The sequence below is a fragment of the Mastigoproctus giganteus genome, chromosome 9 (assembly GCF_048544385.1).
Source record: "Mastigoproctus giganteus isolate SK-2022 chromosome 9, ASM4854438v1, whole genome shotgun sequence".
In the NCBI taxonomy this organism is placed as follows: domain Eukaryota; kingdom Metazoa; phylum Arthropoda; class Arachnida; order Uropygi; family Thelyphonidae; genus Mastigoproctus; species Mastigoproctus giganteus.
In genome coordinates, this window is record NC_143583.1 from 25485407 (window position 1) to 25501246 (window position 15840).

Sequence of the window (15840 nt, forward strand, 5' to 3'; positions counted from 1 at the left end):
ATAAAATAAATAAAATAAAAATAAAATAAAGTGAGTGCACTGTCTAAAGCAGCATCTCCAGGTTGACATTTTTTTCCTGCTAGATCCTCCTTCACTATTCACAATCTACAGGCAAATGTAATGGGCAATTTCAATTTGCCTCTAATTGATTGGAGCAAATGGGGGCCAAAATTTTTAAATCAACTAGATGATTGTTATTTGTATCAACATTTCAGGGAAAGTACTAGAGAAAAGAATACTCTAGACCTCATCATCACCAATAGTACAGAAACTAGTAGCAGGAAGTGATCACGGAGTTCTATAACGGACAATGAAAAAAGAGGTAGCAGTAGTTAAAGGCAAAGGAATGGGCTATAATTTCGAAAAGGGAATTACGATGCCTTAAGGTGCTACATGGCCTCTGTTAACTGGATAGATATCTCCAGTGCTTTTTTTGTAAAAAAAAAAGGTGCTGGTACTCATTCTTTGCTATCACGAAAAATTTGAAAATTAAGTCTAAAATTTTTTTTTCCTGATATTGTTACTTTAGTAGTAATGTTTTTGGAATAAGAACAACAAATTTAGTATATTAACATAGTTTATTAAGCATAAATTTATTATTCAAGTATATAAAAAAAATAAGTAAATAAATTGGTCAACTACTTAGTGCCAGGCACTCAGGATGAAGGGTCCGTAGTCACGAATAGTCGTTAGTGTAGTATCTTAAATAGAGAGCTTTATGGTAAATGAAAAAGTTTATAGTACCCCGGCTTGGCCTGAAACTGTGAAACTAACGAAAACGTTTTCTATTTGAGTCTTTCCAGTTGTTATGAATGACAAGGGTGTGAGAACCGACTCCGAATTCTTCCTGGAAAAGTGATTAAAGTCTTGGGAGAGAAGTGACTGGCAGGTGAGGACCATGCAAGACTCCGTGCAGGCGCCTCCCCAACACTGGCTCTCTGAGTACCTCCTTGCCAGGACAACTCCAGCTTTGAAAATTGTTAAAAAGTATTTCTCATTGCAAAATTTATAAATAACCTTTATAGAATTATTAACTATTTAGCAACCTTTTTGTCACCAAAAGGAGTTACTTAGTACAAAGAATCGAAGTGCAATAAAAAAAATTTTTTTTTTTTTAATTTTAACACAAAAAAGTAAATGATACATTTCAATCGGAATAGTTTCCCTCGATAAGCATCAAATAACGCATTGCTAATGTGATTTTTAAACTTCTATCTCCATTAGCAACAGAAATAGATGGGGGGACACAAAAATTACTCAAATTTTCCTGTCTGGCGCCGCCATTTTCAATTTTAAAAATATTTTAAACCTACTAGTTGAGCTCTTTCCAATGGTGTATAAGCTATAGGTTGTTGACATTTTATGTCCCCCCCCCACATTTTACCCCCATTCTCAGACAAATTTTTGTTAACAACGATCAATGTGGCATTATGTTAGCCCACATGATGTACAAACCCATGCAAAATTTCAAGTCAATAGTCAAAATTTCAAGTCAATAGTAGTTCCAGAGATACAATGCTGTGACAGACGACCAAGTGACATATAAGGGTCCGTAGAATGAAGGACCCTAAAAATAATAAGTAAAAATAATTTCATAATTAAGTTTTTTAGAATATTCGAAAAATTTGGAATATTTAGAATATTCCAAATTTTTATTAAGTTTTCATCAGACACCCTATGCCGACTTCTTTTCTTCCTCTTTGTGTGTCTCTTGCTGAATGACGTTTCCGAAGGAGCCATGAATCGACATATTTTGCTGGATCGACGCGGGTCAACGGTGGGCCTGCAATTTTAAGAAACAGTAGCGAAGAAACTATTTTTGTCATCAACGAGGCTCTGGTTGGGCTGGTGATCAGATTCATTTGTTAAAATTCTCGTTCACATTCACTCGAAATTGGTATCGTACTCAGAGCATCCATCAAATGCTTCAATTCTCCCAAAATTGCACGAATTGTATCGCTTTCATTTAACTAATTTTCTAATTGAATTTATTTGGTGAAAACTTTATTTTCACCAAATGCTAACAATTCATGTTTAAAATGTTTAATACCTTCATTTTCCTTCTCTCGTCACCAGTGTTGTCACTAGTTCTTAAATTTGATATTTTTCTTTTCTTTTTTTTTTTGAAACTGCCCAAGATGTCAGGTGTCATTCGGATATTCAGGTACTGTGACCATGTAAACAGAGATGGGGAAAATTTACGGAAATATGTGGATAATGCACTTCCGCGAAACAACAGATGATTATTTGTCAGAGTAAAAGAACATCCATCCCTCCCTCCTAATTCTCGAATGGGGTTCTTACAGTTGATTCACAGAGGTGTCCAACCTACGACCCGTCCGGAAAGGGAACTAAAACAGCATTTTAAATTTTGTTAATTATCAAAAAAATTCTCATTAAACGTAATTGTGTAACGTACTTAATAAAATTTTCGAATATTTTCAATTTTACTTTTACAAGAAACAAGATACGGAAAATGTAACACACTAAAGAAATCTAACTTTGAATTTTTTTTTTGAATATGGCCCCTGTAAGGGAAAAGTTTTGACATCACCGCAGTAGAAAGTGAACCATACCCCTTGATCTGCTCACTGTTGACCAGCATGACTTCACCGTATGTGGGACAGGTGGTCGGATAGGTTTTACCAGGTACCACTAAGTTGTAGAATTACCTCTCTTAATTCGCGCAGCAGCACTAATTGCCTAAATTGCCTGAAGGCCAGAAACACAAACAGTTCGTACTGAGTTAATTTTTTCCTAATCTGTTCGCTATATGAAAATTTTCTTCACTCAACGGAAAGAATTTTAAATGTATCTTCCAAGAGGAATTCAAAATAATTCGCTATAAAAGGACTTCATTAAACAGAGGTCCGACTGAGTAATTTAGAATTATAAAAATGGTTATACAGTTATATATAGAAAATATCTTAACAATAGGCAGTGAAAAATGCAAATTTAGTTAAATAATTTTAAACTTATTTGTATAGTAGGTAAACATGTGAAAAAAATTTACGGAATATTACAAATTTCAAAATGCACTGCATCCAAATGTCACTGTTAATAAAGGTGCCGGTACGCAGTACCGTTGCGTACCGTCCCAAAAAAAAGCACTGGATATCTCACAGAGCGAATACAATTGAATTATGGTATACCTTAAAAACATTAATCACAGAAGCCTTTAATGCTTATATACCATTAAAAAAATACTCCACGAGGAGGATTCCAAGTTGGATGAATAATCAAGTTGCCAAATTACTTGAGCAGAAAAAGACGACATGGAAAAGTTACAGAGCAATAAAAAGTACTGAAGCCTATAACAGCTACAAATTGATCTGTAATAATGCCACTGAAAAGGTTAGGCTGGCAAAGGCAGATTATGAGAAATTGCTGGAAAGGGGGGGGGGAGATAAGGAATTCTTCTCATATATAAATGCAGAGAAGAGAAGGAAAAAAAAAGATTGGACCCTTATGTAATGGACAAGGGATAGTATTAGATATCACCCAGCTGAAGTTGCAGATGAACCGAACAGTTACTTTGCATCAACATTTACAGAAGAAAAACCCTTCACATCAATGAGAAATTATGGGAGTGAAGTTGAAAAAAATGTAATTAATGATGTCGAAATTTCGCACATTTATTTAACGGAAAAAGCTTGAGCATATAGGACAGTACAGCTCCTGGGGGTTATTAGCATTTACCCTATAATCTTAAGGGAGGCAGCAAGTGAATGCATTGAACCATTAAGGCAAATTATGAGAGCATCACTGGACTCTAGAGTGATTCCATTGGATTGGAAAAGTGCCAATGGATCTCCAATACATAAGGGTGGTTCTAAGTGTGAAATTACCGGCTGGTTAGTCTAACTTCAGTAGCAGAGAAAATCATGGAGACTATGATCAAGGGTGGAATTCAGGATCACTTACATAGAAATGGAATTCTGAAGGATACTCAGCATGGTTTTGTAATGGGAAAATCATGTTTAACTAATCTGGTTAGCTATTTTGACAGGGTCATTCAAGAGCTGCCTTACGGAACAATTTCAACGTTGTTTATTTGGATTTCAGCAAAGCATATGACTCAGTCCCACATCAGCAGTTACTTTATAAGCTGAAACAAATTGGAATCATGGGGAAAATCCTTTAGATGAATAGCAGGGTGGCTTCAGGGCAGTAGGCAGAGGGTTGTGATAAATGGTTATTCCTCAGATTGGGTTGATATAAGAAGTAGTTAATGATTGCCACCAAGCAGAGCTTCTTCAGAATGACCTAGATACACTTCAGAGATGGTCAGAAAAATGACAACTATGCTTTAATCCAGCAAAGTGAAAGGTATTGCACCTGGGGAACAGTAACCCCAAAATAACTTATACACTTGGCAGAGTTGAACTAAAGCCGGTGGTGGAGGAAAGGGACTTGGGTATTAAGACATGGTCAGATATGAAGTTCTCCAAACACTGTAGACTGGTTGCAAGGTAGGCCCACGGTGTCCTATCGATGATTTATCGAACAATCGCTAGTAGAGATAAGGACATAATAATAATACTATTATATAATAAATAATGGCTATTGTTAGACCACACTTGGAATACTGTGTTCAAGTATGGAGACAGCACCTAAAGAGAGACATTGTTCTTCTTGAAAGGGTCCAAAGATGGGTAACTCCCCTGGTGAGACTGGCAAAACGGCATCCATATGAGGAAAGAATTCGGATATGTGGGTTGCAGAGCTCAGAAACTAGGCACCTTAGAGGAGACTTGATTGAGGTGTTTAAGGCTCTGAGAGGCATAAGCAAAATGAATGAGGATGAAATTTTCATGGTTATGAATGATTCTAGAACCAGGGGCCATAATTTCAAGTTACGGGGGCAGTTGCTTACACTGGATTGCAAGAAGTTTTATTTTAGCCAGCAAGTTATAAATTACTGGAATACGTTACCTACATGGGTGGTAGAGGCTGACAGTCTAGGGAAATTCAAAGGTCAGCTGGATAATTACCTAAGGGAGGAGGGAAATGCATAGGTTGTCCATTTCCTTTTCTCTTATTAATTTTTATTATTTATTTTATTTTTTAAAATTTTCTTTGTATTATTATTAATTTTTTTTTCTTATTATTTTATTTTATGTATTTTTTGTTATTTTGTTTTATTATTATTATTTTATTTTATTTTTTTTGGCTGGTGTATCATAAGCCATGGGCTTCCTTGCACCATGTGACCATTACTAATACCAATACTACTAATAGACAATTCTGTTATAGCACTGGAATTTTTTTTGATGTCATAAATTGTTGAAGTCCACACATTAAACTCTTTGGAGATATTTCCTAAATTTTCACCTTTTCTAATTCTATTATTAAATTCCATTTTTTGTTGCAATGTTAAAAATATGCATTTTCTTTCCATTCACATTTTACCGTAAAAAACTGGGAAAAATAATAAATCGCAGAGTTTCAGGCCAATATTATTCTTATCAAATCTGGAGCTTAACTAATCTGAAATTCGCTCAGGTTTCTGAGAAAACCCAGCAGTCTCTATGATATTTTTCTAAAGCAAATTTCTGAAGGTTGCAACCATAAAACAAAAACATTTGCAGTTTTAGGTTTACTGGGCTTTTTGTTTGTACAATCTGTTATAAACAGATAGACAGTAAACTATCTTTCGCTTATTGTAATCAAAATTAATTTTGCAAACGTGATCATTATAACTGGAGCTTACTATACTACGTTAATAAAAAAAAAAGAAAGATCAGCCTTTCAAATTATTCCGGATAACTGATGTTCTGAATGACCGGTGTTCTACTGTATACATCACTTGAAATTTCAGTTATTTTTTACATTTTTGCATTTACATAACATGTTTTTTTGCTCTTTCAAATTTCTAGATTCTGGGTTCTAGATTTCTACATTCATTTCCAGTTTTATTTTTATATTTCATTTTATTTAGTTTTTAATGCAATCTGTTGCTTGTAACTTTGCCTAAGTGTTATTGCAAGTCTCTTGCTCTCTCTCTTAAGGCTACTTGCTTTTAACTAGTATTAGGCTGATATGCTCTTTGTCTCTAGAAATTTCAGTTCCAATTTTAATTTCTCATCTTCATAGTGTCAACTGTAAAGTTCACAAGCCATTTTCTACCAAAAAAAAAAAAAAAACTTTTTAATTCTTGTAATTTTTATTTTGTTAAATAAATTTTATTTTCACTTTTATTTTGTTAACTATAATTTTATTTACACTTTTATTTAACTAAAATTTTATTCTCATTTTTATTTATGTTTTTTACCACTTGGTTTGAGATTTACATCAATAGTAAAGGAATGTTGCTATTTTGCTGCTTTGCAATCCTTGCAGTAGGCACCTGATGAGAGGATGGTTTTGTAAGTTATGTGGAAACATCCTTATTCTGTCATTTTGTAATTATATATTTCTCATTACACATCTCATATTTTATTAGTTATCTTCACTCTGTCTTCCTCACTCACTAACTTTTTTTTTTTTTTTTAATATCGCTTTATATACACCGATGAGCCAAAACATTATTACCACCTACCTAATATGATGTTGGTGGCCCACGTGCAGCCAAAACATCTCATACCCGGCCAGGCATGGATGCTACAAAATTTCTAAATGTGTCTTGTGATATCTGGTACCAACATGTAACCAGCAGATCCTTTAACTCCTGTAAGGTCCATGGTTGAGACACCACAGATCGGAGTTGCTGTTCCAACACAAACCACAGAGGCTCAATGGGATTGATTTTTGGGGAATCTGGAGGCCAGGGAGCAATACCTGGAATTCTTCCTCATGTTCTGCGAACGAGTCTCGAACAATCCGGGCGGTGTGGCATGGTGCATTATCCTGCTGAAAGATGGCACCGCCAGAGGGTTAGACCATTGCCATGAAAGGGTGTATCTGGTCAGCAATGATGTTTAGACAGGTGATAGACGTCAGGGTGCCCAGCACGTGGATGACTGAACCCAGGGTATCCCAGCAGAACATCGCCCAAAGCATGACACCACCGGCATGTTTTTGTCCCATGGTGCACCAGGCACCATCACTTCCCCAGGTAAATGCACACGTACCTGGCCGTACACACGGTGCAACAGGGAATGTGATTCATCGGACCAGTCAACCTTCTTCCAACTACCCAAGGTCCAGTTTTAATGCTCACATGCCCATTGTAGGTGCTGTCGCCGCTGTTTTGCACGGGCACTCTGAGCAGCCTGTGGCAACGCAGCCCCATTTTCAGCAGGGTTCAATGTACTGTGTGTTACATTACTCCCATCACCAGCGTTCCAATTACTGGCAAGTTGCACCACAGTCGCCCTTCTGTTGCCACATGCCATCCAGGCGAGCCTTTGCTCACCTCGAGCATTTTCCCTCCTTGGACCACTTTCGGTAGGTACTAACCACGGCTGACCATGAGCATCCCACCAGCCGTGCTGTTTTGGATATGCTCTAACCCAGTCGTCTGGCCATTACAATTTGGTCTTTGTCAAACTTGCTTAAGTCTGCTGCCTTTCCCATCTGAAGAACAAGAGTAACACTGATTAATGGAGCTCAATATCAAGTGTTTTTTATACCATGTTCCGACCTGCACATGTGCCGTAGTTCACCTGCAGTTGCTTCGATTTGCATAACGACTCGCTGGTCATAATGTTTTGGCTCATCGCGGTATATCAGTTTGTTTTGTATGTAGCATGCATATTGCCATCTGCCACTCACTCAAAGAGGCCTCAGTTCAATTCCCTTCAGCAACTGGAGGAATTTCTGAAGACCCTTTTTAAATTGAGGCAGTAGTTATCCAACTCAGATGGAGGGAGTAGTGGACCCCACAAGAGTTATTCTAGGTTATTCCATTTGTATTAGTCATACAAATTGGTCCAATCCTTCTACAAATACAGATATATATATATATATGAACAAGCTTCAGTGCCATTAAAATCTGACTTTTGTCAGTTTCACAGTTTAGTATTTCGTTAACATCTGAAAGTGTTTACTTCTTTTTGACTCACTTGTATATTCAGCAAAATGTTTGATTTCAATACAAATATGCAACAAGCATGACTATTATAGGTGTGGTATGGGGGAAACAAATGTTTCTTCATTTGAGATTGGATTCAAACAGAATTTTTTCAACATGGCATGGAAGAACATTAATTATAGCCACTGTGCTAACTACAAGAGCTATGCAACACAATGAGAGCAAGAAGCAGTTTTATGTTGCTGTGAGTTTATTAGTACCACAATCCATGCTGCCAATGACATTCATAGGTTATTAAGAATGGGCCATTAAACTGTTGGTTTAAAATATTCCCATGAAAATGTTTATTTATGAAATTATACACAAAAAGGTGTTTTTTTTTTTGTAAGTAAAAAAATAAATAAATAAATAAATAAAAAATAATAATAAAAAATAAAAATTCAGATTCATGCTTTAAATTTTCTAAATTACCTACAGTAACCATTTGAAGTTGTAGAGGGATGATATTTGGCTACTTTTTTTTTTTTTTTTTTTAGAAAAACACTTTTCAAATACATTTTGAAATTGGTGATGCTGTTAACACGAGAAAAAAAAAAAAAAAAAGAAAAAAAAAAGGAAAACAGAAAAGAAACTAAAAGAATCAGAGTTAATAATTATACATAAAAAGAAATTCAATAAATCAACAATACTGTTTTATCTTTATAAATGTTGATCAATGATTTAGCTATAAATATAAATTTTTTATAATTTTTTACTCAACCTTCTTAAAAGCAATTGCTAAAATTTGGAGTTTAACTAATAACTTTAAATGATCAAAAAATATTTTTTCCTTCAACATAAATAACCACATATTTAAATGCACTCCACAGTTCAACATTATGCATGTCAGATATGGTTCTTACTTGTATTACAGCTGAAAACCAACATGTATTGCCTACGTTCTTCAGTCCTACTGGCCAGTCACCGTTCCTTTTCCTATCATGAGGATTAGGTGGATCTTGCCAGATTTCACCCCTTTTACGTTTGGTGCCTACAGCTTTTGATTCAGCTAAACTTGCTTCAACAACCCTTAAATAAAAATAATAATAATAACAATAAAAATTTTTATTTCATAATTTAAAAAAAAAATTTTTTTTTTTTTTTTTTACTCATTTATGTCACTTTACTGCAATCTAGTCATTTAATGTATGTTCTACACATCACTAACATATTGTTAATTGCGAATTACCTACTATTTCAAGATCTTTGACTTAGGTTTAGAAATCCAGGATATGTCTCCATGAAATGGACACCTAGATAAGAAGTTAGGTTTATTCTTAATTTATTTATTCTTTATTCATTCTTCAAACTGGGTGTTAATAATGTCTAGGTTAATCCACTTTCACATGTGCTGTGAAAAATGATGCTGACAGATACAAAAAGCATCCAAAACTGTTACAGCAGCAGGCATATTGATTGTGCAGAGTTCCCCAATCAAGTTTTTGCAAGAACAGCAAGAAATATTTTAAAATTTATTCTTAATTCTGACAGGAATTAAGGAAAAATTAAATTAAGCTTAATATGATAAGGTGCCATTTCCCACATATTACATATACTAATTCTCAAGATAATCTCATGATCCCTAATTTCTCTATTATCAACCCCCACTCTCTTTCCAATCAATTTCCATATCCTTCGGTATCTCCAAATCCACAAAACAAACAAATATTCCTACCCAATCTTTATTTCTTTCCATTAAAATTCGGATTATTCCTAATTTCATCCCTTGTTCCTCTCTCCTTTCTGGAACCCATATTGTTATTTGCCTATCATCTTACCCTCAATCTTCATTTCCCCCAGTATCACCACTTTTGCTGCAAAAGTTTTCAAACTGTTCTGAAATCAGTGGCATTTGGTTGCATTTTTCCCCCCTTCTCCAATGAAATCATAATAGTATGACAAATATATGCATATTTTTGTTATCTTATTCCTGCAGTTCCAACTGATTCAAGTAGTTGCACTGGTAATGGTATCTCACAGTTGCCAACTTTTGACTTTCAAAAAAGCTGGAGATAAGTATTTGTAGGCATGGGATTTTTTTTTTTTTTTTTTTAAGTCCACTCTGCACTAGAAATTAAATTTATTTCACTGACAAAATACACATTTTATATTAAAGTACAACCATAGTACTGTATTCCCATACAGTATGCTTTTAAACATTAGCACACATTAGGGGTGGAGGATAACAGACTAATAACTTAACTAGAGCCACAAGCAGAGATGAAAGTGATTCTTGGACTGCTACAATTGGTACATGCAACAGCCTGGAAAGCAAGGTGGCTGGGATTTCAGGCCCTGCTGTGGGTCATCATAGAAAAAATAAATACATGGGCTGTATTAGGATAACTAAGGGTAAGAACATGTACAGGATGTATACTTGCATGTACACTAATTCTAGGAGCACTGTAAATAAATTTGATGAATTTGAAGTACTAATTAAGTCATTAAATGCAGACATTGTAGGAATAGCGGAAACGCAATGTCACTCACACATAAGTGATGCCGAATTTCAATATGTAGAGTACAATGTATACAGGAAGGGCAGACAGGACAGGAGAGGTGGAGGAGTTATGCTCTTAGTTGAGAAGCACAAAAATCTAAAGCACTGCATCCAGGTGACATGGATGACAAGTGCAATGTTGAGTCAGTTTGGTGTGATATAAGCGCTGGGAAAACAACATTGGGAGTAGGAGCGTGTTATAGGCATAATAATTGTGATGAGTAAGTATACCAAACAGCTATACAGAGAAATAGAGTTGGACAGCATATCAGAAAGTCCCATAATCAGGAATACTCTTGATCTGGTTATCAGAGGTGATTCATGACATAACTACTGTCAAGGTTAAAGGGAAAGGTACGGGTGACTATAGGGATCTCAGACAGTTTTTAAATACTGTGCAGTGGGACCAATTGATGATGTTACTAACAGCAAATTCTAAATCAGAAGTATTCAGGGAAGTAATCAAAGAAGCTACTAGGCTTTTCATAACAACGAAGAAATACTGTTCAAGGCTTATATCTAAATGGTTGTCAGATGAACTAAAAAGCATTTAAGGGAAAGAGTGTCAAGCTACGTGGTAGCATGAGGTTAATGCAAATGCATCAGTTTTATTCGTAGCCATTCTACCAAAGTAGTTAAATTGGAATCGTTTTAATTATATCTCATATTATGAATACCTTCACAACTCATTAGTATTAGTCACATGGTACAAGGAAGCCTAAGGCTTATGCTGCACCAGCCAAAAAAAGTAAGATAATAATAATAAAAAAAGGAAATAAACAACCTATGCATTTCCCTCCTCCCATAGGTAACTATCCAACTGACCTTTGAATTTCTCCAAACTGCCAGCCTCTACCACTCATGTAGGTAACTTATTCCAGTAATTTATAACTCACTGGCTAAAATAAAACTTCCTGCAATCCAGTCTAAAAATTTCCCCAAGTAACTTGAATTTATTGCCCCTAGTTCTAGAATCATTTATAACCATGAAAATTTCATCCTCATTCATTTTACCTTTGCCTCTCAGAGCCTTAAACACCTCAATCAAGTCTCCTCTAAGGTGCTTAGTTTCCAAACTGTGCAACCCCCACATATTCAGTCTTTCCTCGTGTGGACGCCCTTTTGCTGATCTCACCATGCGAGTTACCCATCTTTGAACCCTTTCAAGAAGCTTAGTGTCTTTTCGTAGGTGCGGCCTCCATACGACCACAGTATTCCAAGAGTATAACAATAGCCTTGTATAATGGGATTATAACGTCCTTATCTCTACTAGCAAATATTTGATAAATCATCAACAGGAACACTGTGGGCCTTCCTTGCAACCTGTGCTCGGAAAATTTCATATCTCGGAAAACTTCATATCTGACCATATCGTAACTCCAAGTCCTTTACTTCCACTAATGACTTTAGTTCAACTCCAACAAAGTGTATAATTTATTTTGGGGTTACTGTTTATCAGGATAATCTCATGACCCCAAGAAAACTGACACCTTTCTGACCATCCCTGAAGTCTATCTAGGTCACTCTGAAGAAGCTCTGCTTGGGGGTGATCATTAACTACTCTACCAATCTTTACATCATCTGCAAATTTAGACTTCATATCCTCTATCCCTTCATTGATGTCATTTAAGAAATTCAAAAACAGTGGTCCCAATATTGATGCCTGGGGTACAACAGTTCTTATATTAACCCAATCTGAGGAATAACCATTTATCATAACCCTTTGCCTCCTTCCCTGAAGCCATCCTGCTATTCATCTAAAGGATTTTCCCCATGATTCCAACTTGATTCAGCTTATAAAGTAACTGCTGATGTGGGACTGAGTCAAATGCTTTGCTGAAATCTAAATAAACAATACTGAAATTATTTCCTAAATCCAGCTCATGAGTGACCCTGTCAAAAGAGCTAATCAGATTTGTTAAACATGATTTTCGCTTTACAAAACAATGTTGCATATCCCTCAGAATTCCATTTCTTTCTAAATGATCCTGAATTGTATCCTTGATCACTGCCTACATGATTTTTCCTACTACTGGAGTAGTAAGAAAAGTGAAAGTAGGAAAGAGTGAAGTGGGAAATTACTGACTGAGATCAGTAATTTCCCACTTCACTCTTAGAACCACCCTTATGTACTGGAGATACACTGGCACTTTTTTAATCCACAGAATCTCCCCAGAGTCCAGTGATGCTCTCATAATTAGACTCAATGGTTCAATGCACTCATTTGCCACCTCCCTTAAAATTATAGGTTATGCCACCAACCCCAGGAGCCGTACTCACCTGTAGGCCAGAAAGTTTTTTCATTAAATAATCATGTGAAAATTCAATATCACTAACTACATATTTTTCAACTTCACCCCATTTCTTATTGACGTAAAGTGTTTTTCTTCTGTAAATATAGATGCAAAGTAACTGTTGAGCTACTCTGCAACATCAGCTGAGGTATCTAATACTATCCTACATCCATTACATAAAGGTCCGATCTGTTTTGTCCTTCTCTTCTTTGCATTGATATATGTGAAGAATTCCTTATCCCCACTCTTTGCAGCGATTTCTCATAATCTGCCTTTGTTAGCCAAATCTTTTCTGTGGCACTACTACAGATCAATTTGTAGCTGTTATAGGCTTCAGTACTTTTTATTGCTCTGTAACTTTTCCATGCTCTTTTTCTGCTCAAGTTCATTATTCATCCAACTTGAATCCTCCCGGTGGAGTATTTTAGCATTAGTAGGGCATATTATGAAAGAAAACAAGCAAGCTTATATACCATCAACCAAAAAAAAAAAAAAAAGTCTTGGTTTCCTCTGACAAAGTGTTCAAGGTGGATCTTGTCATAACCATTGTTGAAATTTACTAAATATCACAGAAAGTAACTTTAAAAATTATATATATTTATAATATTATAAAAATTAAATTTACAAACTATTTACAAGGAAAAAAAAAAAAAAAAACCTTGCATCAAAATAAATTTTACAAGCAATTATCTAACCTCCTTAATTCTATTCTAATCCTCTCTAATCACTATGCTCTCCCTGCACTATCAAGACACGTCTGCTCACTACGAATGCCGAAAGTCAAATGGACATGAAACGCTGTGAAGGTATTCACAATGTTTCCAAAGTTTCACAACCATTCAGAATTGGACATACGTTTATATGAACTTTTTTCATTGTTGCAGGTTCTGAACTGATCCTGAAGGTATAGAATACATGTTATGAAACATCACAATTCAGTCTATCTATTCAATATGGCATGCTTATCTTTTAATAATTTCTCTATCACCATTATCAGCAGCATTCCATTTTTGACCATTTTTAAATTCATTATTTAAAAACTTCAACCACTAAAACATTAAATCATACCTTCCTTTTCCACACACTACCCCCTTAACCATTTACTTCCTATTCTTCTCAACCTATTGTTATGTTATATATATTTCCCTTTCCCTCTACAGTGTTCATATTTCAATCATTTCCTTATCACTTTCATTGCTGCCCACAGTTCTTTTCCTATATTTCATTACTTTCTCCTAAACCTTAATCCTATTCCTTATTTCAATCTAGATCTTATCCACACTTCACTTTTGACCTTACCTCTCAATTTCTTTACCAATCGTCCTTATCCACATCTCAACATTACTTTTCTTAGCCCTCTCAATTTTTTTTAAGCTTTATTTATATCTATAATCACTATACTAATGATACATTCTATGCGCCTCCCTTCAACTTTTGGGATTTATCTTTCTTCCTCCCATCATCCTTGAAATCCATATCATTATTGTAATTCTACTTCCTATCCCTTTTTTCACTTGTTATAATTTTCTTCCCCACGAGAATTTCACTTACTGATCACCTGAAGACTTCATATCTTGCTCACTGAACACAATACAACTGCTAACATCAGAATGTCCCATCAAAAATAACTTTTGAGTTGGCACACTCAATATCGCTTAAAGATATTCTCACATTTAACACAAATAGCAAGTAATCTGTATCAAATCTCATTCATTTCTATTGTAACTATCATAAATAAATCTTACATCCTAGAGATGCATCTGCTTATGAATAGGAGGGAGAAACAGGTGAATTTTAGATATGTAGTAAAGTATTTTTACCACATTTTTACTAATAATAGTAAATATTCAGACAGCACCCAAACAGATATGCCAATTATAAAAACTTACCTGCTAATATCTTGATCTTCCATGGATACCTGCCCTCCTAATACTTTCTGCTGTTCCTGAAGTGACAGAGCAATAGCCTTCTGAAGATCATCCTCTTTATCCCCACTATCATTAGTTAAATCAATAACACCAGTATTACTACCAGGTTGAGGTTGATTTTTAGCAACATGTGCTTGCTGCTCTTGTTGTTGTTGCTGCTGCTGCTGTTGTTGTTGTTGTTGCTGTTGTTGCTGATGTAATTGTTGTTGCTGATGGTGCTGCTGCTGCTGATGTAACTGTTGTTTCTGTTGTTTTTGCTTCTATATTTAAACCAAAATATAAAAGAAATATGAAATATTGCAGAAAAATGTATTTAAAATATATAATTAAGCTAAATATGCTGTTACACACAAAAGGGGAAAAAAATCATTAGAGGGAAAAACTCTGTCTTATCCATCAAAAATATCTAAGCCTAATCAATAAATGTGCAAAGGAAAAAATATGCAGTACACACGTTAACTATGTTATATTATGGAGTAAATTGAAAAGAAAGAGCAGTCTGGCACAGTGCCATTAACACACAAATCACTAAAATAACAGTATAGTTCATTACATATTTTGGAATGACAAAATCATCCAAGACAAAATTAAACTTCAACATGATTGCATGATAGTAATAGGTATGTATGCCTAAATACCAGGCATAAAGGAAGAAAGTAATGAATTCTACAGCCAACTTCAAGATACTCTGGATAAAGTAAATAAAAGAAACTAGATTCTAAAAATGGAAGAACTGAATACCCAAATAGGAAGAAACAAAATAAATTGCATTTTTAGTACATGAAGATGTAATCAATAATAACGGTGTTAGATTAATAAATTTTATAACATCCAACAAACAGACTAATGAATTCATTATTCAGATTATTATTATTATTATTGCTCATATTATTTCTCCCTGATTGAAGGATTCTATTCCGTGACAGCTACTGCTACCAAGTACACAGGGTGGTTGTAATATCCGGTGTTACTGTTGGTCGAGTAACTCCAACTATCCTGCAGGTGTTCAAGGATTGCGACTTTCTGGAGTCCCTTGTAGGTGTTTTCTGGGAGACCTATTGCTGCTATGTAGAGTCTTTGGCATCATACTAGTGGTTGACACGA

The 15840-nt window shown here is 35.1% G+C and overlaps 1 protein-coding gene across 1 annotated transcript in view; it reads right to left on the bottom strand.

Annotated features, from left to right (window-relative positions):
* LOC150080108 (ubiquitin carboxyl-terminal hydrolase 25-like) overlaps window positions 1–15840 on the bottom strand; it is a 364983-nt gene that overhangs the window by 220323 nt on the left and 128820 nt on the right. Inside the window, exons 5-6 of the mRNA XM_090381833.1 lie at window positions 14698–14996; window positions 8878–9043 (exon numbers count right to left, since the gene is read on the bottom strand). Of these exons, the coding sequence (XP_090237959.1) occupies window positions 8878–9043; window positions 14698–14996 (465 nt within the window). The remainder of the gene's footprint in view (window positions 1–8877; window positions 9044–14697; window positions 14997–15840) is intronic.